At 38.7% G+C, this 25,575-nt stretch overlaps 1 protein-coding gene and 1 non-coding gene across 3 annotated transcripts; one reads left to right on the top strand and one right to left on the bottom strand.

Moving 5' to 3' along the window:
- Positions 1 to 2,201: 2,201 nt before the first annotated feature.
- Positions 2,202 to 5,801, top strand: LOC112710706 (uncharacterized). 2 transcript variants are annotated; one of them, XM_025763080.3, is made up of 2 exons: positions 2,202 to 2,687; positions 4,486 to 5,801. In XM_025763080.3, the coding sequence occupies exon 2, from the start codon at positions 5,113 to 5,115 to the stop codon at positions 5,611 to 5,613; it is 501 nt and encodes a 166-aa protein (XP_025618865.1). In that variant the 5' UTR covers positions 2,202 to 2,687; positions 4,486 to 5,112; the 3' UTR covers positions 5,614 to 5,801. The 2 variants fall into 2 exon arrangements, with proteins under 2 accessions (XP_025618865.1, XP_025618863.1); XM_025763078.3 differs by having other exon boundaries at positions 4,301 to 5,801.
- Positions 5,802 to 24,604: 18,803 nt separating this feature from the next.
- Positions 24,605 to 24,712, bottom strand: LOC112713939 (small nucleolar RNA R71). The gene has a single exon (XR_003158899.1). It is a non-coding gene; the product is annotated as a small nucleolar RNA R71 (small nucleolar RNA).
- Between the last annotated feature and the right edge of the window lie 863 nt (positions 24,713 to 25,575).

Raw genomic sequence — 25,575 nt, 5'->3', positions numbered from 1 at the left:
GACTTATGAGATGTTGAGAGTCCATGGGAACCTCAAGTCATAAAGTCTCCTTCCAAGAAGTTTGAATTTGATGTTGAGGAGGGTGTACAACCTCCAGAGCATATCATGGTTGAAGACTTTGAAGAGATTGATCAAGAGATGGATTCAATAATTGATGAATTTCTTACTACAATTGATTCATCTCCCATTGGACTTGAAAAATAGGTTAAGAAAGAAGGTGCACAACTTCCAAGGCATATTCCCTATGAAGAATTGGATGGAATAGATCAAGAGGCAAGTTTTCTTAGTGATGATGATCATGAATCAAGTCCTCCTACTGATGAATTTGCATCCACAAGTGAACCCCTTGAGTTTGAAGAACCTTCTCCCGATGAAGTTGAAAGCAACATTGAGGTGGAAGTCCTTCAAAAAGGATGGACGGGAGTTGAATATGCTGTGTCAAGAATGATGGAGACTTCTCTACCTAGGTTGCAATCTACTCCTTCATTTGAGTAGGTAAAACTTATCTCTATTAACTTTCTTGTCCCACTTGAATATGGTATTCTTGAAATGGATGGCCAACTTAGGAGGCTTTGTGAAAATAAGCGTAAGAGAAGGATGTTTAGTGGTTAGAGTTGCAAATCAAGACTCATCAAGGTTGAGATTTCAAGAGCTAGATGCAAGGGTTAGACTGGTGATAACGTGGTTGGATCTAAGAGAAGAGTTTGGTACTTCATTGAGAATTCGGATTGCTTGCCACCCGGTTCGAACAATGATGATCCACTTAAAGACGGGTGTAGAAACAAGATTTGGGATCTCGGCATACAAAAAGATCAACTTTGGGAACTCGAAACTTGTAAAGGACTTCATCAAGACTTGGTGAATTCACTTGAAAATGTTGGAGTTTATTGTAAGTCCAAGCATTGGTGGAAATTTCAAGATGATTTCAAGCATAAGCCATCATGATAAGGAGCTCACCAAATATCCAACTTAAGGACTTTAACTAAAAGTGCTTGGTGGGAGACACCCCACCATAGTAAATTCTTCCTATTTTCTCTTTTATTTATGTTGGTAATAAATTGAATTCATTATTTTAGTTGGGTTTATTTAGTTTTCACTTATTTAATAAAGTTTGGCTTTACTTTGGTAATTTGTCCGTTTATATAAAAAAATTGCATCCGACGCGTAAGAGTCAATGACGCGCACGCGTCATGAGAAGGTTGGTGCTCCCTAGTACAATGAACAGAGAGTTGCACTGGAATCATGTGGGAGGGGTGCTAGGCGCACAGCCCAACCCACGCGTGCTCGTCGCCGACGCGTACGCGTCATTTTCATTTCAAGCATTTCTCGCATGGGCGTGACCGACGCGCACGCGTTGTACCAAAATGCTTCCCAAATACATGTTCCAGAGAGTTGTGCAACCAGCGTGATGAAACTGTGTGTTTCGCACAAAACCACCCCACATGCACGCGTTATGGACGCATACGCATCACCCCTATGTTCACCGAGGCTCCGTTTGGTTGATGTATAATGATGAGATATAGACACAAAGACATAGACATTAAAGACATAGACATAAAATATTTATGTCTATGTATTGTGTTTGGTAAAAATAAAGAACAAGACACACATATTTGAAAAAGACTGAATTACCCTTCATTCAACCACAAGTTTTACTATTATTACTGTACATCCATTACCCTAAATATTGCATGTCATCACCATTGAATTTTTATTTCTTTTAATATCATCTTAAATTATCATTCAAATATTAAATATATAAATTTGTTCTGAAAAAAATAGAAAACTAAAGTTTAGAATTTATCAAAGATTAATCAAAATTTAAATAAATAAAAAATTAAATGTACAATTTTTTTCTTGAAGAAAATAAAAGATAAATTTAGTTGTAGAATCTAAAAGAGAAAGAGAAAAAAGAACGGTTCAAGGAGATAAGATGACAAATTTTAAAATTTTAATAAAGGTAAAAGAGTAAAATATTAGTGTCTCATAAGTTGTGTCTCAGTATCTTACCAAATTGGAGGTACACAAATTTAGTGTCTCCGTGTCCATCCGTATCTTCAAAAAATCTATATCTTACCAAACTAAACAACAAACATATATTATTGTGTACCACTATATTTATGTCTCAGTGTTTATGTCTCTCAAACCAAACACCGCCTGAATTCAAATTCATTAACCCCCGGACGCGAGAACCCTAACCCATTCGCGTGCCCTTTCTCTTCTTCCCTCCAACGTCTCCTTCTCTTCTCCTTCTTCCCTCCATTGAAGCATTCACCACTCAGTTACAGCGACCCCTAGCCACCGCCGACCAACCCTCTCTGCCCCCCTTTTCTCTTCTCTTCCTTCTTCTTCTTCTTCTTCTTCTCTCTCTCTCTCTCTCCCTCTTCCCGTCCGTCTCCCCCTTTCTCCGTCTCTTCCCTCCGCAACCACTAGCCCCACCGCGGCCGCCCATTGCTAACGGTGACCCCCACCCTCTAACCACAACCACCTACCTTCCTTCTTCTCTTCTTCTCTTCTTCTCCATTTCATATTCCTCTGTGACCTTCGCGACAAGAACTGGGAACCCTGTTTCTGCTTCTGCCAGTCACTACTGCGGGCCGCTGCTACTGCCGACACTGGGCCGGCAACTCCTTCTTCCACCACTCATTCCATTCAGTTTTCTATTTTCTTCCTGTTCATCTTCCCAGGTCCCAGTTTCTACTGCTTTAATTCCTGTTTCCGTTTTTAATTTTCTTTTAATTAATTTCCATGTTAGTATTAGTTGTTAATTAAGTTTCTATTTGATTAGGCTAGCATAGATTGCATGTGGTTAGGTAGTTAATTGATTTTGTGGTAGATGTAGGTCTGGATTGGTTAAGCCTGATTGAGTTTTGCTGCCTGGTTTGTGTTTGCTGCTACACTCTTGCTGATAGCTGAGTTTTGACTTGTTTTGATGGTGATACCCTGATATTGATATGTACATTGATGCTATTTTGGGCTTTCGTTGGTAAAATGATGATGTTGCCTGGCTTTTAGTTTGTTTACGGCTAGCTGTTACATGCCATTGTGCTACGGATTGATTGGATGCTGTTTTGGTTAATAATGCCCAATTCATGTGAATTTATTGCGTTTGACTCTTGTTTAAATCTATCCTAAGTTCATATGGATTGAAATTGCTGCTCATGTTTGAATATGAAATTATGGTTGCTGATTTTGTCTGAATTATTCTGAGTTCATATGAACTGAGTTTGTTGCTGATTGTTTAATCCGGAACGCTCATTTTACTGCCGGAATGCTGCCCAAAATTTTTTTCTAAAAACGGTTTTACTCTTAACTTCCACTCATGAATTGACTTTAGTACTTTTGAATTGGGATTTATTTGGTTTGAACCAAAGTCAATTCATGGGGTGATGGGTTTGCATTTCTGTTCCTTTTGGTTCCCTTTCTATTTGAACTTGTGATTGACGGAATTAAGGCACTAATTGATCGGATTTCTGTGCCAAATAGGTCATTAGTTAACCAAGTCAATGTGAACCTCTTTTGTGCTTTCATTCCTTCAAGCTTAGTCAAACTGTTTCCTCTTCATGGTTTAAATTCGATTTCCACTATCTTTGACCAAAGAAGTGACTTTCATTCAATTCTATATTTGACTTAAACTTGTTTCCTTATATGGAGGTTCTTTATTTTTGTATTAATTGGTGCTTTTCACTGGTGTAAATCTTTCTAAATGGTGATTGTTTTCAGTACTCTTCTTAGTTACACCAAGTGCACATTTCCACTTCTTTCACACCAATTTTTGCAAATTTAGTGACCAACCACCATTGATGATGATTTCACTTCTGTTAGTGTTTATAGTGCATTATATATTTCATCATCAATGATTTGCATTGTATGCATGGATGTGAGATTGCTTGTTCTTAAACTTTGTGAACTTCTTTTGGTTAAGAACTACACTACCATGCCACTAATTTTACCCATTTCTCTATCTTTTGACTTAATTGACTTTCTAATTTTTCTTTTTAGCTTTCCCCCTTTTCAAACTAACTCTTTTAATTTCTTTCGAGGCATTATACTTGTTGTTTCTTGACAAACAAACATTCTGAATTTCATTGTATAGATTCTTGGATTGTGATTGCTGATTGATTTTTTTTAATCCTACCTTTCTTTCATTCCAAGGATTTATCTCTTTTTGACTCACTTCATGCTTTAGCTTTAACTCCTCTGTTACCTATCTTCTGTTTGTTTTGCTTACATATTGTTTGCCTTTCTATTTCTCTGCATTGATTTGATAATCTGTACCCTGGAAATTCTGTTTTTCAAGATGTCTGATAGGAAAGAGAAAGGCAAGGCTAAGGCCTGCTTCGGTAAAAAGAAGAGAGGACAGTCATCCATTGTTCTATCGGATGAATTTTGGTGTGAAAAGAAATTTTCTAATCAAGAAAAGGCTGATCAACTTGTGCCTGCTAACGACTAGGTAAAATTTGCCAATCTTTACTGTGAACTCAGGTTTCCGGTGTTTGTGAAAAAATGGAAACTCTACTTGGAAAGGAAGCTCAGAATACCAACTGATTTGAGGAAGTATACTGAACATCAGATTGAACAGAGAGGTTGGGTATTTCTGGATAGAGATCTGGCAAATGTGAACGCCTCATGGGTCCGGAGTTCTATTCCAATTATTATCAAATGACCCTTGATATAGTTCAGCTTAGGGACAAGCAGATCTTGGTCACAGGGAAGGCAATACAAGATATCCTCCACTTCCGGCTTGAAACAGATGATACAAATGGTTTTCAGAAGACCGTGAAAGCCATTAGATTTATGAGTTTTGATTGGGATGCCATCCAACATACTATAGCCATTGATCCAGATGTTCCGTGGGCTATGGAAAAGTCAAAGGAAACTCCCCGGGGAATCAAGGTTGATTATCTCAATGATGAGGCTAGGCTGTGGCAACAGATACCGAGCAATTACGTCATGCCTAGCACTCACGAATCAGAGGTGCCAGCAGCTATGATCATCCTTATTTGGTGTGCCATAGAAGGGAAGGACCTATACCTTCCAAGACTCATCAAGAAGTATATGTCTTGAGTGCATGTCAGAGGCACCTTAGCATTTCCTTATTTGATCACTCAGATGGCTACTCGAGCTAAGGTGCCTTGGGATCCCCAGGATGAGAGACCATCGATTGCCGACTACAAGAAGGTTATTCCGCACGGCAAGCGGTTTGGACCTCTAGGCCACAGACCACATACTACTACTCCCATTGAAGCGGCCACATCATCAGTAGCACCTCCAGCACCGCCTACTACAGCAGCACCATCATCCACTTCTCAGCCAGTTTACCACCTTGTGCAGTGCCTTTTCGAGCGCATTGATCATATGGAGCGCCATAATCGGCAACGCTATGAGCAGTTGGAGTGTCGCGACAGGCGACGCTATGCACATCTGAAGCTGATTCTGACTTCTGGGCGTACTGACATCTCCTCTGAGCCTGACACACCCTCGGAGCAGTCTGAGGAGGAGGACCAGCAGGAGGCACAGCATGAGGAGACTCAGTCTGAGCATTTGACAGAATCACAGACACCTACAGGTGATAGTGGACCAGTGGGCGATGACCCTTCTCACCCAGCTTGATCGAGGAGCATCGAGGACGACGCTGTCTTTTAAGTGTGGGGAGGTCGCCATCATCGGCGGAGTCTATATTTTGGTGAACCATTTCAGACTTTTGTTTTATTTTGCTTTATTTTGTTTTTATTTTCAATACTTGCACATTTTTACTTTATTGAACTTTCAGCTTTTGTATATATTAGTTATTTTGGATACTTTTGAGTTTATCACATTTTACACTTTGGCTTGTATATACTATAGATTTTAGTTAGATTTGCATCTTTTAGTTTAGTAATATATATATATATATATATATATACACACACTAAACTAAAAGATGCAAATCTAACTAAAATCTAGAGTATATACAAGCCAAAGTGCAAAGTGCAAAATGCAATATATATATATATATATATATATATATATATATATATATATATATATATATATATATATATATATATGGTTTAGTAGTTGTGATCAATTTGGAAAAATGTGAATTATTGAGTTTAGTTAACCCTTTTGCATATGAGAATTTGGTTTGATCGAAAATAGGGAGTGAACTAAAATTTTTTGGCTTTTTATAATCACAACATTTCATTTAGTATATATATATAATATAATAAATGTTGGTTAATTTGATGAAATTTTCAAGGAATGTTTTTTTTCTTAAAAAGGCATTAAGATTCACATTGATTTGAGTTAAAACTTATTGAAACTTGCATGATATATTATAGTTTGGAATATGGTTTTTGAGCTAAGAACACACAACCTGTAAGTTTTTTAGTATAATTGTATGGTTACATTATTTAACCATGATTTTTGTTCTTGTGTGCTTCCTTCTCTATGATTGCAATCTTTGGTTTGTTCTAATCTATATGTCCATTATTTAGTGTATATTCATGCATTTATGTGATTGAGGCTATCATTTGGTTATAACTCACTTATCCCAAATAGCTTACTATTTTATTTACCTTTGTTTGCTACATTGAGCTTTTTTAACCCCCTTTTGTTATTTATATTACCACATCACTAGCCTTAAGTGGAAAAACAATTAATCGTCCTATTTGAATCTTTGATTAGCTTAAAATAGTGAGTGCGTGTCAACTAAGTGTGAAAAAATGTGAGAACTTTGGTTGATGAGAATGTGTTTTGTTTTTATTGACAAATATTTAGAATTTAGGTGTATACTCATGTGAAATTATAGAAATCATATGTATTGATGTATTATGCTTTCATATATATAGAAAAAAAAAGAGAAAAGAAAGAAAAAAAAGAAAAAGAGAAAATTGTTAAATTCAATAAGAAAATCAATACATTATGTGATGGAATTAGAATTGATACATGAGTGTGTGAAAATATGCAAAGTGAGATTTTGGATGGCTAGGCTTGACTTTAGAATTGTATAGAATGTGTGTGTGTGTTAGGTGAGAACTTAGGTTAGTCAAAGATTCATATGATAGCTCACTTGGCCATACATATATCCTTACCCTTACCTTAGTCCCATTACAACCTTGAAAAGTCCTCATGATATTTGCATTTGTACACAAGATAATTGTTGATTGGTTAGATGAAAAACAAAATTTTAGAAAGGATGATTAGACGAGATTTGAGTGGTTTAACCCCAAACATTTGAGTGATTAGAGTGCTTATATACATCCAGTGAGGGTTCAATGGCTCATTTCCATATGTACATATTTGACTATTGCTTATCTTACAAGTTTTGTGAACTCTTTTAAGTAACTCAATTCAATCGTGAATGTGCTTTTAGATGCATGTAGGTAGCTTACATGAGGACATGCTAATGTTTAAGTGTGGACAGATTGGTAAACTGCTATTTTGCGGTTTATTTTGTAATAAATTGAATGGATTTTATCCACTATTTTCACATTTATTCATAGAAATTGCATATTTTACATTTTCCTTCCTAATTTTGTGCTATGATTGAAAATATGCTTATTTGGCATTAAATTTGCTAATTTGTATATATTATAATATGCATATGAATTAGTCCCACATTGCCTAATACTCAAAGGCTCCCCCTCCCCTTACTACTTACTATAAATAAGTCCATGTATTCCTTTTATCACGCAACTTGAGAAATAAACACTTTTTATATTATAAGTTTTGCGCTTATCTCCTCTAAACTCTTTTGAGAGTAACGGGGTACATCCTTGCCTTAACCAACCAAGGTGAGTTCTTAGCTATTTTCACCATAGTTGGGTTATTAACCTCGCCAAGATTGGTGAGCCAAACAACGTCTCGGCGTCAAATACAACTTGAGATTGCATTTGATGGATGTGGTACACTGTAAACGATTGCGGTAAAACACAGCGGTTGCGGTAAAACACAGCGGTAAAACAAAATCGTATTGGAACATTAGATAAAAAGAATAAATTGGAGTAAGAACAATCATTAAATTATCAAAAGAATAATATAATAGAATGAATATATAAAAAATACTATAAAAAATTATAAATTATATTTTAAAAGGATCAACTTTGAAGAAAAACAAAGAATACATTCTTATTCTATAAAGTAGTCAAGGAAGAATAATAAATTAAAAAAATAAGTTAACTCTCAGATCTAGGCTCACGAACCACAAAAAAACACTATATAATTCAAATTATACATCATATATTTACCATGATTGAATAAGCCATTATCATATCATATACATTTTTATCATTATTAGAATCATAGATTTTTGTTTTAGTTTTTTAAGGTAGATATTAATATTAACTTGCCAGAAATTACAGTTAATTTAAAATTATATTACAATGATTGAAAATTAAAATTATTGACAATTAACATAATTATGTATTAAATGCTAATTTGATGTATAATTATAAAAAAATTATTGACAATTAACATAATTATGTAGAAAACAAAACATAGCAACTAAAATTAAATTTGTTAACTAATTAAAGTAAGGTAAACAATATTTGACAATTATTTTAGTATTTAAATATTATTATTATTATTATTGTTATTATTATTATTATAAATGGGCCACCATTTAACATAACAACTTGTTACTAATAAAATTATTGCATAATAAATGAGAATTAGAATTGTATCAATATAATTAAAATGATTAAAAATATTTTCAGTTGATAATTATTTTAATAATGTATTAAATATTAATCTTATATCAGTATAATAAAGATATTTTTTTAAATTATTAGTATAATCATACATTATTCATTAAATGCTAATTGTAATATAATTGTAATATTGTAATATAATTATAATAAATATATTTTTAAAAATAAATGAAAAGAGAGAATAGTGCTTTTATTTTGGAGAAAAAATAAATTCATGAGAAATTGATGACACCTCACTTTCATTAATTGATAATGCATTAAATATTGATTTTATATAATTTTAATAAAGATATTTTTCTAAATTAGTATAATCATACATTATTCAATAAATGCTAATTATAATATAACTATAACAATGATATTTTTCTAAAATAAATTTAGAAGAGAGAACAATGCTTTCATTTTGGAGGAAAAATGAATTCATGAAGAATTGACACCTCACTTTCATCAGCTAGGAAAAATTCAGTTTTAATATATGTAAAACCCGGTTAATTAACGGTTAATTAACCCATAAATGAGAATTTATTCTAGAAAGCCTAAAATGTGATTTTTATGGCTAAATGTGATAGAGGAGATTGAGACGAGAATTTCGGTACCAATTTTATAGAATTCGGACCAAAATTGGACCGAACGGGCCAAACCGGGCCAATTGGACCTAAAGTGGGCCCTTGGCCCAACATAACTTAACCAAAACCCTAGTTTTCAGCACTCTCTCTCCTCATTTGTTACACACACAAGCTGAAATAGAGTGAGGGAGGAGAAGAACACTCTCTCAAGTTCTCTCCTTTGCTTAATCTTCAAACCACCATAACTTTTGATCTAGAGCTCCGATTGCCGCTCCGTTTGCGGCCACGCGTTCACCGCGGAGAGCTCTACAAAACCCATACAACCAATCTTGAGGTAAGCCACGTGTTGCTGTTTGAAATCTCAGCCCTTATTTTCGAGTTACATGGGTGAAATGTTGAGATTTTGGGTTCTTTGATGTTATAGGACCCAACTCTCTTGAAGGAGAAGGTTAATCTTGTCTCTTTGGACCTTGGGTGTGGTAAGATTCTCAACCCTAGTGTGATTTGTGATTTTATGATGTTTGGGTTTTGAGATGTTGTGTATGGGTATGATGATTGTGGCTTAGGTTGTGTATGTGTGGATATTGGAGCTTGATTGGTGATTTTGAAAAGCTTGAAAAAGGGATTTGGTGGTGAAAAATCTGTTCTTGGAGGTATTGAGGCCTTGAGAGCTTGTGGATAAGTGGTTTGGAAGTGCTTCGGTTGAGCTTGGGAAATCGGCTAAGGTATGGTTTCGGTTTCCCGTATCTAATATGTAATGTGGTGGGAAATACTTAGGCTAGAGGCCCTAAGATAGGCATTGAATTGTTGATGTTGTTGAATTATTGATATATATGATGTGATCATATATGTGATGATGATTAATGATGCCTTGGTGGTATGATGTATGAGAAATATGCATGTTGTGATATATGCTTGATGATTGGTTATGGTTGAATTGTGGGTTGAACCATGTTGATGGTGAGTATGAAATTGATTGTGTACAATGATGATTTAGTGGAATTGGTGTTGTTGATAATTGGCATGAGAAAGCGTATATGATATGTCAATATGTTTGAGTTTGAGCCACTTGGGTGAAGTGGGTTAAAATGATGAGATAGTGACTTTGATATATTGTGGTAAAATCTCAATGTGTGAGTTGAGGAGGCTTGATGTTGAAATTGATATATTTTGATTGATTTCAAAGAAAAGGGATGAAAATGGCATGTTTTGATTGGTTATGAAAATAGTTGAAAATGACATGTTTGAAAATGGCACTTTGTGGTTTTTATGAAAAACATGGTTTTTGGGCATACTTTGACGGGACATAACTTGGACTACGGATCTCTGTTTTGTGCCAAATCTGTTTAGAAATGAAATTGGATCCGGGATGTCCATGCCGTTCGAAGAACGGGTGAAAAATGATTTAAAATGAGGAAGTTATGTCCGTTGGAAGATTGGGGTTTAAATTGGTGAATTCTGCAGCTTTTAACTTAGAAAATTTTTAGTAGAATGACCCCATGCGCGTGGGCGCACTTGGCGCGTGCACGCCGTTCTTTCCGAAAATGCCATCCACGCGTGCGCGTGATGTGCGCGGGCGCGCCGATGGTGCTGCATCCAATGCCTAGCCATTTTTCAGAGAGTTATGCTAGAACTGTGCTAGTGTTGTGCCTGGGGCACGAGAACACCCACGCGTACGCGTGGTTGACGCGTGCGCGTCGATTGGCAAATGTTTAATCCACGCGTTAGCGTGCATGACGCTTGCACGTCGATAAGTTTTTGAGGCCGTTCACGCGTGCGCGTGGAGTGCGCGTGCGCGTGGCCCTGTTTTCATCCCAAAGTTGATTTTTGAGTTTTAAAAGCCAAATTTCATACTTCTAAGTCTCCGACCTCACCACTTATATTTTAAATCATTATGATATGTCTAGCTATGAGAAGAAAGGCTAGTGAATGTTGTAACTTGCGAGTGAAGCAAGGAGAAAATGAATGATCATTGAGGATCAAGCATGATTATGTGAGATGCGGAGGATGGTGGTGGAAGTGCTTGTTATGCCATGAGCCGAAAGGCCGTATTTGTTAATGAGATGGCTGGTTATGGATTTAACCGTGATGCCAATGGGCTGGTTATGGATTTAACCGTGAGCCAGAATGGCTGTGTATGATATGAATATTGGCTGGTCCTGGACTGAACCGTGAGCCGGATGGCTGATATGGATGTTGATCCATGGATGAGAATTCATGCATGTTTATGCTGAATTATTGATAATGGTGATTTGCACTTCCACTATCTGAGATACGAGTTTCCCTGGGTAGTAGCAGTGGCTAGCCACCACGTGCTCCAGGTTGAGACTTGATACTCTGTTGACCCTATGTCATAAGTGTGGCCGGGCACTGTGAAAGACCCGGATGAGCTCGCCCCCGTAAATATTCACCAGTGAGGGTGATGGATATAGATCATGATTATGATCAAGTTTATAACGAGTATAACTCGAGCTGGGGATGCGTGACAGAGGGACAGTCCAATGGTTAGCGACCAGGACTTGTCGGGTTGGCTTTATAACCGACAAGATGATATCATCAGCCACTAGGGATAGGCATTCATCATATGCATACTATATGAATTGTTTGAGATTGCCTATTTGACTGCACATTATTTGCTAATTGTCTAAATTCCTTACTTGTTCCTAATTGTATATTTCTTGCTTGATATAACTGTGTTTGCTACATTATACTCCTGCTGGTGGTTGGAAGGTTTGAAGGAATTGGAAAGGGAAGTATTAGTTAGACTGAAGTATCTTTAGTCAGATGCCCTTTATGGTTTAGCTTGCTTATAAGCTTTGATATTTTCTGGAGGAAGTTCTAGGATTGCCTTTGGCTTTCCTCCATTATTATGTATTATATATGTGGAAGCTGTTACCATGCTGGGGACCTCTGGTTCTCACCCATGCGGATTTTGTGGTTTTCAGATGCAGGACGTACGGTTTCCCGCTGAGGCACGCTGGAGACTTCTAGATTTGCGAAGATTCCTTGTTCTTGGGGTTTATGTTTTGGTTTATATGTTTTGCTTAGATACTTTTATCTCCATTAAATAATACAAACTGTGATGACTCCCCTTATGGGAGATTTTGGAGAATAGGTTTTATGTATTGGTGTCCCTTTGGGTTTCCTTTGGGGTTTTCCTTATTTCTATCATATGTATATATTGCTATGCTCGGACCGGTTATCTTCGCAGCCGGATCTTGAGTTTTGATATTCCTGTTTTTGACACTTCTTTGTATATATATATAATCACGCGTTGGTTATCTTTGTTCGTTACGTTATCGATCGGAGTGTTGCACTTTTGAGTTGCGGTTTTTGTTTACCCCTTTTCTACAAAGGCTCCTAGTTATAATCAATCATTCATACTACTATACGTACTAAATTTTTATTTTAGAGGTCGTAATACCTTGCCATATCTGAATTATGACTTAAGCATAAGACTCTGTATGGTAGGGTGTTACATTATGGTATCAGAGCAGTTCGTTCCTGTAGAGCCTGAGGGATGGACTAACTATGCTTTTGTGCATTCTCTGTGTGTGTGTTATGTGCTATTAGTATATCTGCTTGATATAATTGGCATAAACATTCATGAGCATGCATTTGGGACTTTGAAGCACTAGACTTCCGATATTGAGACTGATCAACTTAATATCGATTGTTTGGTGTGTATAGGAACCAGATGGCACCTCTGGACGCGGTAGAGGTAGTGCGAGAGGTCGTACGAATGCTCGTGCATCGGAGAATAACCCTAATGACCCGGTGAACTTTATGACTGCGTTGGAGAACATGGCTGCTGCTATGCAAGCCACTGCTGAGGCTCTTGGTCAACAGATGAACAACCATGGTAATGATCGAGGTGGAGTTCAGGGCCCGATGACACTGGCAAACTTTTTGAAGGTCAATCCACCTAAGTTCAAGGGAACTACTAGTCCGACTGAGGCTGATACATGGTTTCAGGCTATAGAGCGAGCACTGCAAGCACAAGTGGTACCTGAAGGACAGCGTGTCGAGTTTGCTACCTATATGCTCACAGGTGAAGCGTCGCATTGGTGGCAAGGTATCCGACGTCTTCTGCAGCAGGGTGATGACTATATCACTTGGAATGTTTTCCAAGAGGGGTTCTATAAGAAGTACTTTCCGACGTCTGCTAGGACGGCTAAGGAACTTGAATTGTTACAGCTGAAGCAGGGTACTATGTCCATATCAGAGTATACTGACAAGTTTGAGGAGCTGTTCAGGTTCTCTCGTATGTGCCAAGGGACTCCGGTGGAATATGAGGAATGGAAGTGTGTTAAGTATGAAGGAGGACTCCGGAGTGATATTTTCAGTTCAGTGGGACCAATGGAGATTAGGACTTTCTCCGAGTTGGTAAACAAGTGTAGGGTTGCTGAAGAGTATGTGAAGAGGGCAACCGCTGAGAAAGGGAGTCAAAAGGGATCATTCCCACAGAACCGAGGGAAGAGCTTTGTACCTAGAGGTCCGTCTTTCAAGAGGGGAAGCTCTTTTAGGAGGCCCAACAACAACAACAACTCCCAAGGAAAAAGGTATGGGAAGCAGCCTCAGAATGATCAAGCTTGTACTAGGTGTGGAAGTCACCATCCGGGAATACCATGCAAGGCCGGATGGGGTTTGTGCTACACTTGTGGAAAGGCGGGGCATAAAGCCGCAAATTGTCCTGAGAAGCAGAAACAAGGTGCTAGGAAAGCACAACAGACTGGTCGGGTGTTCACCACTTCAGCTGTAGGAGCTGAGGGATCTGAGACACTCATTAGAGGTAACTGTGAACTGGCTGGTCAAACTTTAAATGCTTTATTTGATTCGGGAGCATCACCATTCATTCATTGCATTTGAGAAAGCCCATGAGTTAGGACTGAAGATTGTAACTTTAGGTTATGATCTAAGAGTGTACAATGCTACCCATGAAGCCATGGTAACTAGGCTAGGATGCCCGGAAGTTTCCTTTAGGTTCAAGCAGCGTGATTTTGTTCATAATTTAGTCTGCTTGCCGATGATCGGTCTTGATCTTATCTTGGGATTGGACTGGTTATCTAAGAACCATGTTCTGTTAGATTGTTCTACAAAGTCGGTGTACTTTATGCCGGAAGATACTGAAGGGCCGGTCGTGGTGAATAATTATTACTTGAATTCGATGATGGTGAACTGTTTCGGAACCGAATGTCAGGGTATCATGTTGTTAACCGCGGGCGTTTCGGGTGATGATCAAAGGTTGGAACAGATTCCGGTTGTGTGTGAGTTTCCGGAAGTGTTTCCTGATGATATTGATGAGTTTCCACCTAACTGAGAGCTTGAGTTTGCGATTGAATTGGTGCCTGGGGTGGGACCAATCTCAAGTGCTCCTTATAGGATGTCACCGTTAGAGATGAACGAGCTAAAGTCTCAGTTAGAGGATTTGTTGGGAAAGAATTTTATACGACCAAGTGTCTCTCCGTGGGGTGCTCCAGTGTTACTGGTGAAGAAGAAGGATGGGAGTATGCGGCTCTGTGTGGATTACAGGCAGTTGAACAAGGTTACAATAAAGAATAAGTACCCATTGCCGAGAATTGATGATCTCATGGATCAGTTACAAGGAGCTGGAGTTTTCTCCAAGATCGATTTGCGATCCGGTTATCACCAGATAAGGGTGAGGGGTGAGGATATCCCTAAGACCGCTTTCAGGACTCGTTATGGTCATTACGAGTACACTGTAATGTCTTTCGGGTTGACGAACTCTCCTGCAGTGTTTATGGACTACATGAATAGAGTTTTCCGTCCGTTTTTGGATAAATTCGTTGTTGTCTTCATTGATGACATACTGATTTATTCCAAGACTGAAGAAGAGCATGCAGAACACTTGAGGACCGTGTTGCAGATTCTAAAGGAGAAGAAACTTTATGCAAAACTGTCTAAGTGTGAGTTTTGGAAGAGTGAGGTGAAGTTTTTGGGCCATGTGGTGAGTAAGAAGGGAATAGCCGTAGATCCAACTAAGGTGGAGGCTGTGATGGATTGGAAGCAACCAACCACCGTGACGGAGATAAGAAGTTTTCTGGGTTTAGCTGGCTATTACCGAAGGTTCATCAAGGGCTTTTCACAGATAGCTTTGCCAATGACAAAGTTAACCCGCAAAGACACTCCGTTTGTTTGGACTCCTAAGTGCGAGGAGAGCTTTCAGACATTGAAGAAAAAGTTGACCACTGCACCTGTGTTAGTGTTACCTGAGCCGAACGAGCCATTTGAGGTGTATTGTGATGCCTCATTGAAGGGTTTAGGGTGCGTGCTGATGCAGCATCATAATGTGGTGGCGTATGCCTCACGACAGTTGAGACCTCACGAAGTTAGTTACCCTACGCACGATTTGGAACTTGCTGCGGTTGTGTTTGCCTTGAAGGTGTGGAGGCATTACCTCTATGGGGTTAAGTTCCAAGTTTTCTCTGATCATAAGAGCTTGAAGTACCTCTTTGATCAGAAAGAGCTTAATATGAGGCAGAGAAGGTGGATGGAATTGTTGAAGGACTACGACTTTGAGTTGCATTACCATCCGGGAAAGGCGAACATAGTGGCGGATGCTTTAAGTCGAAAGTCATTATATGCGGCTTGGATGATGCTTCAAGAGGAGAAGTTGCTCAAGGGATTTGAGAGTTTGAAAATTGGTGCTCGAGAAGTATCCGGAACTTTGTGTTTGAGCCGATTAGAGATCTCAAGTGATTTTAAGTCCGAACTCCTAAAGGCTCATCAAAATGATGAAGCGTTATGGAAGGTGTTACCGGCTATTGAGCAAGGAAAACGGTGGAGAGTGTCGGAAGAAAAATATGGGTTATGGAGATTCAAAGGTAGGATCATTGTGCCGGATGTTGGCACTTTGAGACAAGATATTCTAAAGGAGGCACACAAAAGCGGATTCTCCATTCACCCGGGAAGTACTAAGATGTACCATGATTTAAAGGCGATGTTTTGGTGGCCGAATATGAAGAATGATGTGGCGGAATATGTATCAAAGTGCTTAACTTGTCAAAAGGTAAAGATTGAACATCAAATACCTTCCGAGATGTTGCAACCTTTAGAGATTCCACAATGGAAGTGGGAAAGTATTGCAATGGACTTTGTGTCGGGATTGCCAAGGACTAGGGCTGGTTTTGATGCTATTTGGGTGATTGTGGACCGACTAACGAAGTCAGCTCACTTTTTGCCCATTCGGATGACTTACACCCTTGAGGAGCTAGCACGGTTATTGGTGCACGAAATTGCAATCACACCTTTGCAACTCCGCACAACTAACCAGCAAGTGCACTGGGTCGTCCAAGTAATACCTTGCGTGAGCAAGGGTCGATCCCACGGAGATTGTCGGCTTGAAGCAAGCTATGGTTATCTTGTAAATCTTAGTCAGGATATCAGAAATTATCAGGATTGATTGTGAAAAGCAAAAGAACATGAAATGGTTACTTGTTTTGCAGTAATGGGGAATAGGCTGAGGTTTTGGAGATGCTCCATCTTCTGAATCTCTGCTTTCCTACTGTCTTCTTCTTCAAACACGCAAGGCTCCTTCCATGGCAAGCTGTATGTAGGGTTTCACCGTTGTCAATGGCTACCTCCCATCCTCTCAGTGAAAATGTTCCTATGCTCTGTCACAGCATGCCTAATCATCTGTCGGTTCTCGGTCAGGCCGGAATAGAATCCAATGATTCTTTTGCGTCTGTCACTAACGCCCCGCCTGCTAGGAGTTTGAAGCACGTCACAGTCATCCAATCATCGAATCCTACTCAGAATACCACAGACAAGGTTTAGACCTTCCGGATTCTCTTGAATGCCACCATCAGTTCTAGCTTATACCACGAAGATTCCGGTTAAAGAATCCAAGAGATAACTACTTAATCTAAGGTAGAACGGAGGTGGTTGTCAGGCACACGTTCATAGTTGAGAATGATGATGATTGTCACGGATCATCACATTCATCCGGGTTAAGAACAAGTATTATCTTAGAATGGAAGCAAGCATGATTGAGTGAGAAACAGTAGTAATTGCATTAATCCATCAAGACACAGCAGAGCTCCTCACCCCCAACCATGGGGTTTAGAGACTCATGCCGTGGAAGATACACAAAGAAAACGTGTAAAGTGTCATGAGGTACTGATACAATGTCAAAAGATCCTATTAATAGTAAACTAGTAGCCTAGGGTATACAGAAATGAGTAAATGACGTAAAAATCCACTTCTGGGTCCACTTGGTGTGTGCTTGGGCTGAGCAATGAAGCATTTTCATGTAGAGACCTTTTCTGGAGTTAAACGCCAGCTTTTATGCCAGTTTGGGCGTTTAACTCCAAGTTTTATGCCAGTTCCAGCGTTAAACGCTGGAATTTCTGAGGCTGATTTGCCACGCCGGTTTGGGCCATCAAATCTTGGGCAAAGTATGGACTATCATATATTGCTGGAAAGCCCAGGATGTCTACTTTCCAACGCCGTTGAGAGCGCGCCAATTGGGCTTCTGTAGCTCCATAAAATCCACTTCGAGTGCAGGGAGGTCAGAATCCAACAGCATCTGCAGTCCTTTCCAGTCTCTGAATCAGATTTTTGCTCAGGACCCTCAATTTCAGCCAGAAAATACCTGAAATCACAGAAAAACACACAAACTCATAGTAAAGTCCAGAAAAGTGAATTTTAACTAAAAACTACTAAAAATATACTAAAAACTAACTAGATTATACTAAAAACACACTAAAAACAATGCCAAAAAGCGTATAAATTATCCGCTCATCACAACACCAAACTTAAATTGTTGCTTGTCCCCAAGCAACTGAAAATCAAAATAGGATAAAAAGAAGAGAATATACTATAGACTCCCAAAATATCAAGGAAACATAGCTCCAATTAGATGAGCGGGACTAGTAGCTTTTTGCCTCCGAACAGTTTTGGCATCTCACACTATCCTTTGAAGTTCAGAATGATTGGCATCTATAAGAACTCAGAACTCAGATAGTGTTATTGATTCTCCTAGTTAAGTATAATGATTCTTGAACATAGCTAGTGTATGAGTCTTGGCTGTGGCCCAAAGCACTCTGTTTTCCAGTATTACCACCGGATACATACATGCCACAGACACATAATTGGGTGAACCTTTTCAGATTGTGACCCAGCTTTGCTAGAGTCCCCAATTAGAAGTGTCCAGGGTTCTTAAGCACACTCTTTTTGCCTTGGATCACAACTTTATTTCTTGCTTTTTCTTTCTCTTTCTTTCTCTCTTTTTCTTTTTTTTTCGATTATTTTTTTTTTGTATCCACTGCTTTTTCTTGCTTCAAGAATCAATCTAATGATTTTTTAGATCCTCAATAACAGTTCTCTTTTTCCTCATTCTTTCAAGAGCCAACAATTTCTAACATTCTCAAAACAACAAATTCAAGAGACATATGCACTATTCAAGCATTCATTCAGAAAACAAAAATTATTGTCACCACATCAAACTAATTCAACTAGTTTCAAGGATAAATTTTGAAATCCTGTACTTCTTGTTCTTTTGTGATTAAAGCATTTTTCATTTAAGAGAGGTGATGGATTCATAGGACATTCATATCTTTAAGGCATAAAATTTCAATTTTATTAATTATGAATTAAGAACAAGACTCAAAGATAAATATAAGATGAGACTAAAAAATAAAAAAAATAAAAATAGAAAACAAAAGAAAAAAACGCAAAAACATAGGCTCCTAATGATAGAGGTTTTCACAGAGTTAGGACTCAACAACCTTGATTTTGAGAAGTGGATGCTCCCTCAGCTTGAGAGGAGAGCTTTTGGCGTTTCAACTCTTGGAGTTCATGCCCTGCTTCTCTTGTTCCTTCAGCAATTTGCAGAGCATGCAGTTCTGATTCTGCTGTTCTTCCTTCAGTTGCTCCATAGTCTCTTGCAACTTGGTGATAGATGCTTCTAGGCTGGTCCAGTAGTCAATTCTTGGGAATTCAGGGAGGAATTCCTGTGCCCTCCTCTTGATAGAGTTGTCTTGCATTTGTCCTTCCATTGACTTCTTGGTGATTGGGTGTTCAATGGGTATGAACTCATCTACTCCCATCTTCACCCCAGCCTCTTTACAGAGCAAGGAGATCAAGCTTGGGTAAGCCAATTTGGCTTCAGTGGAATTCTTATTTGCAATTGTGTAGATCTCACAAGCAATCACATGATGAACCTCCACTTCTTTTCCAAGCATAATGCAATGAATCATCACTGCTCTCTTGATGGTGACCTCAGAACGGTTGCTAGTGGGCAATATGGAACGCCCAATAAAGTCTAGCCAACCTCTTGCAATTGGTTTGAGGTCTCCCCTCTTGAGTTGGTTTGGGATACCCTTTGAATTGGTTATCCACTTAGTTCCAGGGAGGCATATGTCCTCTAGAACTTGATTCAACCCTTTATCTGCTCTCACCATCCTCCTATTGAAGGAATCAGGATCATCTTGCAGTTGAGGTAGTTTGAAGATTTCTCTTATTTTGTCCAGATGGAAGTACATAACTTTCCCTCTGACCATGGTTCTGTAGGTATGGTAAGCAGTTTCAGTCATTCTCTGCTTATCTGTTAGCCACAGATTAGAGTAGAATTCCTGAACCATGTTCCTTCCAACCTTTATTTCAGGATTGGTTAGAACTTTCCATCCTCTGTTTCGAATTTGCTCTTGGATCCCCGGATATTCATCTTCTTTCAGATCAAATTTAACTTCCGGGATCACTGACCTCAGACCCATTATTTTGTGATAATGGTCTTCATGTTCTTTGGTTAAGAACTTCTCTTGGTTCCAAAGATTCTTTGGATTATTCTCTTTCTTTCCTCTTAAATTGGTTTGTTTTCCCTTAGGAGCCATGATCTTAATGAATCTTGGCTTAGTGATCACGGAAAAGCACACCAAACTTAGAGGTTTGCTTGTCCTCAAGCAAAAGAAAAGAAAGAAGGGAGAGAGAGAGGAAGAGGAAATTCGAATGGTGTGGTGGAAAGAGGGATCCAAACGTGTATTTATAAGGTGGGGAGGGGAGCTTTTTCGAAAACAAAAGAGAAATTTGAGAAGATATGGAAAGAAATTGAGAAAAGGGTGAATTTTTTGAACAAAATTTGGGAATGATTTGAGAGATTTGAAGAGTGATTTTAGATATTTGAAAATTTGAAAGTGAATGATGAGAAATTGAAATGTATTTTTGTAGAAAAATATGGGTAAGAAAAGGAAAGTTTGAAAAAATCTGATTTGAAAACAAAGTTGTGGTCCCCCCACCTTACTGGCGTTAAACGCCCAGAATGGCACCCATTCTGGCGTTTAACGCCCATTTGGTGCCCCTTTTGGGCGTTTAACGCCCAGCCAGGTGCCTTGGCTGGCGTTAAACGCCAAAAATCCTTTATCACTGGGCGTTTTTCTGAACGCCCAGGATGCTGCACACTGATGAGTGGATAATTTGTACGCTTTTTGGCATTATTTTTAGTATGTTTTTAGTATGATCTAGTTAGTTTTTAGTATATTTTTATTAGTTTTTAGTTAAAATTCACTTTTCTGGACTTTACTATGAGTTTGTGTGTTTTTCTGTGATTTCAGGTATTTTCTGGCTGAAATTGAGGGACCTGAGCAAAAATCTGATTCAGAGACTAAAAAGGACTGCAGATGCTGTTGGATTCTGACCTCCCTGCACTCGAAGTGGATTTTCTGGAGCTACAGAAGCCCAATTGGCGCGCTCTCAACGGCATTGGAAAGTAGACATCCTGGGCTTTCCAGCAATATATGATAGTCCATACTTTGCCCAAGATTTGATGGCCCAAACCGGCGTTCAAAGTCACCTTCAAGATTTCCAGCGTTAAACGCCGGAACTGGCACCCAAATGGGAGTTAAACGCCCAAACTGGCACTAAAGCTGGCGTTTAACTCCAAGAAGAGTCTCTACACGAAAATGCTTCATTGCTCAGCCCAAGCACACACCAAGTGGGATTTTTATGTCATTTACTCATCTCTGTACACCCTAGGCTACTAGTTCTCTATAAGTAGGACCTTTTACTATTGTATTTTCATCTTTGGACATCTAGTTCTTAGATCATGATAGAGACTTTGGTAGCTATATTCATTTTTATGCTATCTTAGATCATTGGGAGGCTGGCCATTCGGCCATGCCTAGACCTTGTTCTTATGTATTTTCAACGGTGGAGCTTCTACACACCATAGATTAAGGTGTGGAGCTCTGCTGTACCTCGAGTATTAATGCAATTACTATTGTTCTTCCATTCAATTCCACTTGGTCTTGTTCTAAGATATCACTTGTTCTTCAACTTGATGAATGTGATGATTTGTGACACTCATCATTATTCTCACCTATGAACGTGTGACTGACAACCACCTCCGTTCTATCTTCGATTGGGTGAATATCTCTTGGATTCCTGATTGCATGATGCATGGTTGATCGCCTGACAACCGAGTGCTCGTCTGACAAACGAGCCAACCATTCCGTGAGATCAGAGTCTTCGTGGTATAGGCTAGAATTGATGGCGGCATTCAAGAGAATCCGGAAGGTCTAACCTTGTCAGTGGTATTCTGAGTAGGATTCAATGATTGAATGACTGTGACTTGCTTCAAACTCCTAGCAGGCGGGGCGTTAGTGACAGACGCAAAAGAATCGATGGATTCTATTCCGGCCTGACCGAGAACCAACAGCTGAATTCCGCATGCTGTGACAGAGCATTGGCAATCGTTTTCACTGAGAGGATGGGAGGTAGCCATTGACAACGGTGAAACCCTACACAAGCTTGCCATGGAAAGGAGTAAGAAGGATTGGATGAAGACAGTAGGAAAGCAGAGAGACAGAAGGGAAGCATCTCCATGCGCTTATCTGAAGTTCCTACCAATGAATTACATAAGTATCTCTATCTTTACCTTTGTGTTATTTTCGTTCATCACCATATCCATTTGAGTCTGCCTGACTGCCTGACTAAGATTTACAAGATGACCAAAGCTTGCTTCATACTAACAATCTCCGTGGGATCGACCCTTACTCGCGTAAGGTTTATTACTTGGACGACCCAGTGCACTTGCTGGTTAGTTGTGCGAAGTTGTGTAATGCCATGGTACTGAGCTACCAAGTTTTTGGGGTTCATGACCGGGGATTATGAGAGTTGTGAAAAGTATTGTTCACAATTTCGCGCACCAAGTTTTTGGCGCCGTTGCCGGGGTTTGTTCAAGTTTTGAGCAAGCTTTTGGTAACATCAGTGCCAAGGATTGTTAAGTTTGGACAACTGAAGGTTCATCTTGTTGCTTAGATTAGGTAGTTATTTTTTTTCGAAATTCTTGAAGATGAATTCTAGAGTTTCATGATGATTTGTTGAAGTCTGGCTGGCTGAGAAGCCATGTCTAATCTCATTGGACCGAGGTTTCAACTTATCATCACAAGAGCTTGTTGATCTTTATCAATCTTGCTTTTGGAGCAGTGATCTGCTAAGGCTTGGGTGGCCATTGGCCATGTCTAGTGTTTTGGACCGAAGCTTTCTTTGAGAGCTTGGCTGGCTATGAAGCCATGTCTAATTCCTGGACCGGAGTCTTAGACTAAACATTGCATGATTCCTGGAATTCTCATTGAGAATTTTGATACCTTTTTTCCACTTAATTTTCGAAAAACACAAAAAAATCAAAAAAATCATAAAATCCAAAAAATTCTTGTTTGAGTCTAGTGTCTCATCTTAAGTTTGGTGTCAGTTGCATGCATTCATTCATGTGTCTTAGTGATCTTCAAGATGTTCTTGATGATTTCTTACTTTGATCTTTGAATTCTCTTGACTTGAGTGTTTGTGTGTCTCATATGCATTCTCATTAGTGTCAGTAGTATACAAACTGCTAAGTTTGGTGTCTTGCATGCATTGCTATTTGATTTTAGTTGTATTTTGATTTTTCCTTATTTTTAAAAATCCAAAAATATTTTTAATTTGTGTCTTCTCAAGTCAATAATACAGAGAATTGAAGATTCAGAACATACAGCAGAGGAATTGCACAAAAAAAGCTGGGCGTTCAAAACGCCCAGTGAAGAAGGACAGACTGGCGTTTAAACGCCAGCCAGGGTACCTGGTTGGGCGTTTAACGCCCAAAAGGGTATAGTTTTGGGCGTTAAACGCCAGAATGTGCACCATTCTGGGCGTTTAACGCCAGGATGGCTAAAGGGGGAAGATTTTGTTTTCAAATCAAATTTTTTCAAGTTTTCAAAGTTTTTCAAAATCAAATCTTTTTCAAAATCAATCTCTTTCTATTTTCAAAGATACTTACTATCAATTAATGATTTGATTCAACATTTCTAGTATGTTGCCTTTTCTATTGAGAGAGGTTTAATGTTTGAATCATATCTTTTCTTGTTAGTCAAGTTTTTAATTTTCAAAATCAAATCTTTTTAAAAATGTTTTTCAAATCATTCTCAATCACATCTTTTTTTAAAACTAATCATATTTTCTTAACCACATCTTTTTCAAAATATTTTTCAATCAAATCTTTTTTATTTCTAATTTTAAAATCTTTTTCAAAAATCACTTGATTTCTTTTCCACTTTCATTTTCGAAAATCAAGTAGTGTTTTCAAAAATGTTTTCAAAATTTCTTACTTAATTTTTGAAAAATACTTCCCTCCTTTTCACATCCTTCTATTTATGGACTAACACTATCCCTTAATGCAAAATTCGAACTCCATCTTCTTTGATAAGTTCGAATTTCCTACTTCTGTCTTCTACTCTTCTTTTCCTCTGACACTTTAAGGAATCTCTATACTGTGACATAGAGGGTTCCACATTTTCTTGTTCTCTTCTCTTTCTTATGAGCAGGAGCAAAGACAAAAGCATTCTTGTTGAAGCTGATCCTGAACCTGAAAGGACTTTGAAGAGAAAGCTAAGAGAAGCCAAAACACAACTCTCTTTAGAGGACCTGACCGAATTCTTCAAAGAAGAAGAACACATGGCAGCCGAAAACAACAATGCCAACAATGCAAGGAAGGTGCTGGGTGACTTTACTGCACCTACTCCCGACTTCTATGGGAGAAGCATCTCTATCCCTGCCATTAGAGCAAACAACTTTGAGCTTAAGCCTCAATTAGTTTCTCTAATGCAACAGAATTGCAAGTTTCATGGACTTCCATTGGAAGATCCTCATCAGTTCTTAGCTGAATTCTTGCAAATCTGTGACACTGTCAAGACTAATGGGGTTGACCCTGAGGTCTACAGACTTATGCTATTCCCTTTTGCTGTAAGAGACAGAGCTAGAACATGGTTGGACTCTCAACCTAAAGAAAGCCTGGACTCTTGGGAAAAGCTAGTCAATGCCTTCTTGGCAAAGTTCTTTCCACCTCAAAAATTGAGTAAGCTTAGAGTGGAAGTCCAAACCTTCAGACAGAAGGAAGGAGAATCCCTCTATGAAGCTTGGGAAAGATACAAACAATTAATCAGAAAGTGTCCTTCTGATATGCTTTCTGAATGGAGCATCATAGGTATTTTCTATGATGGTCTCTATGAACTATCCAAGATGTCTTTGGATAGCTCTTCTGGAGGATCTCTTCATCTGAAGAAGACGCCTACTGAAGCTCAAGAACTGATTGAAATGGTTGCAAATAACCAATTCATGTATACTTCTGAAAGGAATCCTGTGAACAATGGGACTAGTCAGAAGAAAGGAGTTCTTGAGATTGACACTCTGAATGCCATATTGGCTCAGAACAAAATATTGACTCAACAAGTCAATATGATTTCTCAAAGTCTGTCTGGAATGCAAAATGCACCAAGCAGTACTAAGGAAGCTTCATCTGAGGAAGAAGCTTATGATCCTGAGAACCCTTCAATAGAAGAGGTGAATTACATGGGAGAACCCTATGGAAACACCTATAATCCTTCATGGAGGAATCATCCAAATTTCTCATGGAAGGATCAACAGAGACCTCAACAAGGTTTCAATAATAATAATGGTGGAAGAAACAGGTTTAGCAATAGCAAGCCTTTTCCATCATCTTCTCAGCAACAGACAGAGAGTTCTAAGCAGAATAACTCTGACTTAGCAACCATTGTCTCTGATCTAATCAAAACCACTCAAAGTTTCATGACTGAAACAAGGTCTTCCATCAGAAATTTGGAAGGACAAGTGGGTCAGCTGAGCAAGAAAATTACTGAACTCCCTCCTAGTACTCTCCCAAGCAATACAGAAGAAAATCCAAAAGGAGAGTGCAAGGTCATCAACATGGCCGAATTTTGGGAGGAAGAAGAGGCAGTGAACGCCACTGAGGAAGGCCTCACTGGACGTCCACTGGCCTCCAATGAGTTCCCCAATGAGGAACCATGGGA

Source organism: Arachis hypogaea, chromosome 9 (assembly GCF_003086295.3).
Source record: "Arachis hypogaea cultivar Tifrunner chromosome 9, arahy.Tifrunner.gnm2.J5K5, whole genome shotgun sequence".
NCBI lineage: Eukaryota > Viridiplantae > Streptophyta > Magnoliopsida > Fabales > Fabaceae > Arachis > Arachis hypogaea.
This window is presented reverse-complemented; position numbering and strand designations above follow the sequence as displayed.